We start from the raw sequence: 6840 nt of genomic DNA on the forward strand, positions 1-6840 counted from the left end.
AAAAAAAACCCGAAAGGGCCCCCCCCCCCCCCCCCCCCCCCCCAAAAAAAAAAAAAAAAAAAAAAAAAAAAAAAAAAAAAAAAAAAAAAAAAGCAGGACTGTGAGTGCAGTTCCTCAAACCCTCATCCTAAATGATTTACAGCGGCGTGGGCCAACAGCTAAAACCCAGACACACTGTTTGCCCTCAGTTACTCCTGGGCCTAAAATATGCGCTTCCCAATTCTGTCAGCTAGAATTACATAATTACAAGTTCTCCTGTCCTCGTGAGGCTGCCAGGCGATGGAAACGTTTACTGTACTTAATTCTGTGCTCATGATGAATGAGAGAGGTTGGCTTTAAGTTGCTTTCAGCTGCAGGAAAGCTGATCGTCGCCTCAGATAAATGACACATGGCATTCGGCTGCTTGAAATGACCGACGCTCCATCGCCAGAAGCCTTCCAACAATCTGCAGCTGCATGAATTGCTTCCTTTTCTTCTTCTTCTTTTTAAGCCATACTCGTTTCTTCCAAGATTAAAGCTAAAGAGCTAAGCTAACACCAATAGCTGCGCTTACCTGAGGGTTATCCATGAACCACACCAGGCTCCCCTGCTGTGTGTCCAGGATGAAGTAGCGTCGCAGGAACTTGCCGCTGTTCTCGTTCTCCTCGATGTCCAGGAAACCACAGATGCGGTTCTGTCGGTCCACATAAGGCATCTCGCTGCCGGGACATTCCCCGGCCTCGTCGGGCCGGGAGCGGAGGAGGAGGAGAGGGGGCGACCGGGATCGGGGAGAATTCCTTCGGGACACACAGAGAGGAAGAGAGAGAAAGAAAGAAAGAAAAAAAAAAGAGAAAAGAGTGGAAGGAGAGATTTGTGAGGCGGGAGAGGGCGGTTGTATTTCTCCTTCCTTCGTTTTGCATCTACTGTGGTCTCGCTGCCACCTGGAGCTCACCAGGCACCAACCAGCCAGCAGATCATGTGACACTAACCACAGCCCGCCCTTTTATCCTTTTATATCAGCCTCCCCCCCTCTCTCGTCGTCTTTTTTTTTTTTACTCTCCTTTGGCCTCTTTTTTTTTTTCCTGTAACACTGTCTCTCTCTCTCTCTCTCTCTCATACTTCCTCCGCGCTCTCTCTTTTTTTCCCCCCCTTCTTGCTTTGCAGTCGGCTCCTTTTTCACTTTCCGAGCTCTCTCCTCCCAAATGCTCACTCATCTGATTTGGCAAGCCTCTGTCCAATCCCTCCTATCTACTCCCTCCTTCAGCTCAGCACTCACTCACGCATATATATATATATATATATATATTATAGAGAGAGAGAATAATAATAAGCAGTTGTTAACCTGGCAAGTCACATCCCTAGGAAAAAACAACAACAAAAAAAACCTTTGTACGTTGTTAATCAACAAAAAAAGAAAGAAAAAAAAAAACGAGTCGATGCTCAACGCGTGTGACTGCTAACATCTCAATGTCAAAGCTCTGCGTGGGCGGGTGCCGAGTCGCTGTGGACATATTGTCGCATCAGCCTGTTTAAGCTGTTGTCTTTTTGGAGACCAGGCCTGAAATATGGGACTGATGTGTGTCAGTGGAAGGCAGAAGATAGAGGGGCTCTTTCTCCGCAACATTATGTGCGCTGTGTGGGTGGACAGGGAGAAATGGTGGTGGCGGTAGAGGGGGGGGACAGAGGGGACAAAAGGCTTAGTTGTTATGCACGGACTCTGGGCTGTGAGCATCTCGGCGAGTCCCTGCGTCCCGTTTGACACTCGGGCAAGAGAGAAGGGGCCGCAGTAAGAAGCAGCTATCTCAGCACAAAACAAATACCGACTGTCACGAGAGAGGCGGCCGGGCTGAGTAAGTGCTCCTGTGAATCCAGATGCCAGGGGCGGATTGTGGTTACGATCCTAAAGGTGAGGAAGAAAACCAAGACGTTAACAGAGCACCCTCTACAACGAATGGATAATGTCGACCAGGTGTTTAAGTTGGACTTGCTTCCTGTAAAGGTGGATTCTCTTTGCGCTAAAGTCAGATTTTGACTGAAACTCAACAAGCGCGCTCTCCCTGACGTCGGAGCCAGGAGTTTGATGTGCAGAGTGGCTGCACATCAAACTATGCAGGTATGACCATAGTTGTGACTGAGATTTTACTAACAGGCTTGTTTTGACTGGAGGTCATATTAACAGGAGTCCAGTCAAAGTCCCTGACCTGAATCTGATGATGAATCTGTGGGGGAAGCTAGCGATTAGGGTGATGGCAAAGAAGCCTTCCAACCGCAAAGACCAAAACATAATCATCACAGTTAAAAGGGTATAAATTAAGGCTGGGACGATAAATAGATTTTATCGATTAATCTAATTTTTGGTTTTGAGGATCCATCTGGACATCAATATTGCAAAGCAGATCATTAATGCCCGTCTGGTAATTAAAATGCTGTAGGCTTCAAACTTCAGTAACATGGCAAATACGTCTGGAGAAGATGATTCCTAAGAAGTCAGTAAGGCGAAAGTGAAAGTGTTGCTTGGAGGTATTGTATCTCTGAGGCAGACAAACAGGAAAAGCCAAAGGACACCAACAAGCAATTACACCGGCTGGCTCCACTTCACACACAAAAACAAGTCTGTTACAAAGAATCAAAACTATACAGTACCAAACTGTGAAGGCCACATTTCACCAAGTGGTGTTAATTCAAGAAGAATTTTTGCTTTAAAATAATTTATAATTTGAGCGCCCAGATTGAAGGTGACAAAACAAGCTGGTCAGAATCCATGGCAACCTACCACGCCAACTTGGCAACAAAATATAAGATGGAAATATTTTGTTTCATTTGAACAAGTTTCATTTTCCAAAGTGTCTGCTCTGTGAAACATTGTTATGTAGCTTACAATGTCTTGGATTTTTTTTTTTATACAGACGTGGAGTTCAGTTTAACAAACCCCATTATTTATTTATTACCAGCTACAAATATGATCAGCCTTTTTTTTTTTTTTATGCAGCCTTGAGACTCGGTCCTCATAACAAATAACAGGTTGTCGGTTTCCATGAGCCCCATTTGAGGTGTAGGCGACAGTGGTTCTTTCCTCCGTCTGACCCAAGAAAGACTTGGTGCTGATGAAGCAGCCACGCTTCGGGGTCAGCGTTTGCGGTGGTGGGGACAGAAAGAAAGCATCGGTTTAGAAATGAAACCGGTTTGGTGGAAAGAAAAAAAGAAAAAGACCCTTTCTTTCCATTAACGTCTTTCACTTTCTATTTAGCGCACAGTCATTTAAGGAGTCTTTTCAAGATCAGAACTACAGCCACTGACTTGACCTTAAAACTCTGATGCATAATAAGTTATTTTCACACTTCTCAGTTTTCTATTAGAGTGAAATTTGAAAAATCTCAGGAAGTAAGCTAGTCCAAATTTGGCCGGAAGGGAAAATGGATCAACTCTGATCCCTGGCTGATTAATTGGTATATATAAATATTTCCCATGGTGAAAGACGTCACTGGTGTCAGGAATTTTTGTAGCCATGACTAAACTGAGTTTCTGTGGAAAAAGTCTCAGTCATTTTACCATACTATTAGGCATACACTCATGCATTTTTCTGCTTTCTTTCTACCAAGAAGGGTTCTTTGCAAGAGACATTTTAAAAACAAAACCAAAAAATGGTTTCTTTAATAAAAGGAGCATGAAATAAAATGCATCTGAGAGTATAAATCTGCTTTACACACCCACATAGTCTAACTTGGAGATGATGCTTTGAGAGCATGATCTCCAAGACATGGATTTCATCAGACTAGCTTAGTAAGTATCTTGTTTCCACCCAATTTTCATGTAACAAATTCTTTACTAAAGAAACCCAGCCAAGAAAATGTTTGACAACCTGCCTGGTTGTAGCCTCATTTCAGACTCCAGGAGAAATTCACATTTATTTTCCTGTCTTTTGTTAAGAAAGAAAGAAAAAAAAAAAAGCATAACCCACTTCACTTTTAGATACTTCTAGTCTCTCATTATGGGCAAACTTAACACTGAAAATTGTTTTCAAGTTAACAACAACAACAACAAAAAAAAGAAATCTAGTAATAAGGGCTTATTTAGTGATACTTTAGCGACAGTGTTTAAAGGTATTCCTAAAATCATCACAATACAATTACATAGAAATGTTTAGCTATTTTAAAGAGACTATCCAGGCATATATTGTTGTAGATGTTCACTGAGAGTAAAAATAGAGCTCAGAAATCATCCATTTCATCAGAAATGGATGATCAATCTCCACAACAAATCTCCAACAACAAAATATGTTTTGTTGTTTCGGTAATTGCACTAAAAAAAAAAAAAAAAAAATCTTGCTCCTTGTGTGTTTTTGGGTTAGCGACATCACAAGAAGCACATGAATCAAGCTAATCAGTTGATTCTGGAACACAATGTTATGGGGGAACAACACATTTATATATCGTTTCCAAATCATTCGAGTTGCATTTCAGAATCAACCGTATGTGTTTGATCCAAAACGTGGCTCTAATGCCCAAACCATTACTGCTGCTGCTGCTGCAATGGGTGTTAACAGCTGAAGCAAACATTGACAATTATCATGTTCAGAGATTTAGTTGGTATCAGTCTGTTTATATTTCTGTTTGTACATATTTGTAACTTTTAAAGTGAGTAAATACCATGTTCTGCGGATCGCTTAGAAGAGTTCCTGATTTACCAGCAAAGCGGCATGGCACGCAATCTGAACTCGCAGCTTTACCTCATTCAGACAGGTCCTCTCTCTGACTGCTTACTGATTGATTTCCCCCCCCCCCTCATTATAGGCCTGTCCTGGGGTCATCTTTGTGTGGAAGTAGCAGGCAATGCAGAAACATCACTGGGATCAGATCTTAGTGATTTTATTACAAGAGGGCTAATATAAATCACAGAAGATCTGACAGTAAAAAAAACAAAACAACCACAGATAATGACTTCTGAAAGAGAGATTTGATTAAAAACTAAAGCTCCACCAATCCTATGTTGGTAAAGCTTCCTACAGTCAATGTAAGGTCTGTGAACTTGATTGATTAACTTGTGTACATTTTGTGCTCTGTTTGTCCAGTCTTCTTGTTATCTGTACCTTCTCCAACGTGACGTTTTAACAAGTCAGTGATACTCAAAGTAGCTGGTGTTGAGTCTTTTTCTCTTAACAGGAGCATCCACACTGAAGAGAGTTGTTGTCAACTTAATATTTTAGTATTTAGCATGGTGGATTATGAATTTTTACCTTTCCAACTTGCTATCACTATTAGACTATGGTGAATGTGTATTTTTCATCAGAACGCCTTTCAAAAAAAAAAAAACAGAAAGAAAGAAAAGAAAACACTAAAGAACAAATGAGGGTGTAGTAGCGGCAATTTACTGTGAAGGCCTTGCTCCCTGGAGGTCAAAGTGCAGGAGTAGGAGAGGTGGGTTCAGTTCAACTTTCTGCCCATAAACTACTTTTAACAGAGCAGATAAGGCCAGCAGGTTTGATTGCTATCACAAAGCTCCTTTCAGTTGAAAAGGACAATCAGAATGTCAAAGTTAAAATTAGTTTTGAATTGCAACCAACAAAAAGACTATCTGTCCGCGAGTTTAACTACCCAAACTCACGAAATAGCATTAGAATGAGAGTGAGCTAGTCTTGGTTAACATTTGACCATTTAGATTACCATAACCCATTGAACAATTGTGTTAGCAACAAAATGAACAACCAGAAATGGGTCAGGTTATGTTAGCTCTCTAGAAACAAGCTAAATGACTCACAAAATGCGTCCAATAGTGTAAATGTCCCACCTAAAACTATCGGGAATCTGCTGAGGGAACTACAGCTTGCGTTAACACGGCTAACAGAGATGACTGGGGTTAGCCCTCTTCGTAAAACATTAGAGGAAAACCAACAGGGGAAAAAAAGCTCGGAACGGTTAAGTTAGTGGCTTTCCATATGACGAGAAACATAGTTTACCTCCCAGCGTTCAACTTCCTACCAAGCGGACGTAGTCTTGGGGTTGTTTAGTCTGTCCTCTGCGCCGCAGCCCTCAGCCCATCTCAACAGATCCAGAAGACAACAGTCATACTGCTGCTCCAGGATGAACACAGATCGTCTGTTGCAAAGATGTTCACTCTGAGTTTGATCACACTGGATTATAGCTGCGACCTAACCGGAATGCATGTGAATGAAATTAAATTTTACAATATGAGTGACTTATAAACGCTTTACTGTGACCTCGCTAAAATATTAAGTTTTTCAGTTTTCAAGTTTTGAGACACTGTGAAACTGTGCTGTATTTGAATTTTGTATGATATTTAATTTTTTTCCATCTCCAAAACTTTTTTGTAGTATGTTGCATTTTTTTTATCTATTTTTTTTTCATTATGATTTGTTGAGATACTGTATAATTTTAAGGTACTAATTGAAAACAAACTAAAAATGCAATATTAGAAAGGAACTTAAAAAAGGATTGGAGTGAGATATCTTCAACCTATTTTTCGAGCAAATGTATGAAGGGACTTTGTTAATATGGACGGCAAGCTTCGTAGCAGAGTGGCAATTTAGCGACCCCTGGTGTTTAGAATCTGAAATCACATTAGCTTGTCTTTTTTTCTATAATTTTGCTTTCACATTCTTTAACTTAGTCGACATTTTTAGATTAATCAGTAAAAGTTGCATATCTTACTGTAGTTGACTATACAAATTTAAAAGTTATGATATTATACATCAGGAACTAGGCTGTAAGGAAAAATTTCTCGCACCATTGTTTTTTTTCTTGTAACTTCTCAAACTGCGGTCTTAAAACACAAGACAAACCAGTTAAAGCTGTTATTCGGTAGCTATTTTTTCTCACAGGCGTCGACAAAACGGGAACGTAAGAA

At 40.6% G+C, this 6840-nt stretch overlaps 1 protein-coding gene across 7 annotated transcripts in view; it reads right to left on the minus strand.

The window, feature by feature from the left end:
• The window catches only part of LOC106945580 (pleckstrin homology domain-containing family A member 1-like), a 27668-nt gene extending 21606 nt beyond the window's left edge, over nt 1-6062 (minus strand). For 3 of the 7 annotated variants that reach the window (XR_001424590.1, XM_015029364.1, XM_015029363.1), the window contains exons 1-2: nt 5933-6062; nt 554-776 (exon numbers count right to left, since the gene is read on the minus strand). Coding sequence is in view for 4 of the 7 variants with exons in the window: in XM_015029364.1 (XP_014884850.1) it covers nt 554-694 (141 nt within the window). In the remaining 3 variants the exon portion in view is untranslated. The remainder of the gene's footprint in view (nt 1-553; nt 777-5932) is intronic. The other 4 variants (XR_001424592.1, XM_015029361.1, XR_001424591.1 and 1 more) reach the window with 3 other exon arrangements.
• Nucleotides 6063-6840: the final 778 nt, after the last annotated feature.

Source organism: Poecilia latipinna, unplaced genomic scaffold, assembly GCF_001443285.1.
Source record: "Poecilia latipinna isolate Pla-1442-1.1 unplaced genomic scaffold, P_latipinna-1.0 Scaffold151, whole genome shotgun sequence".
NCBI lineage: Eukaryota > Metazoa > Chordata > Actinopteri > Cyprinodontiformes > Poeciliidae > Poecilia > Poecilia latipinna.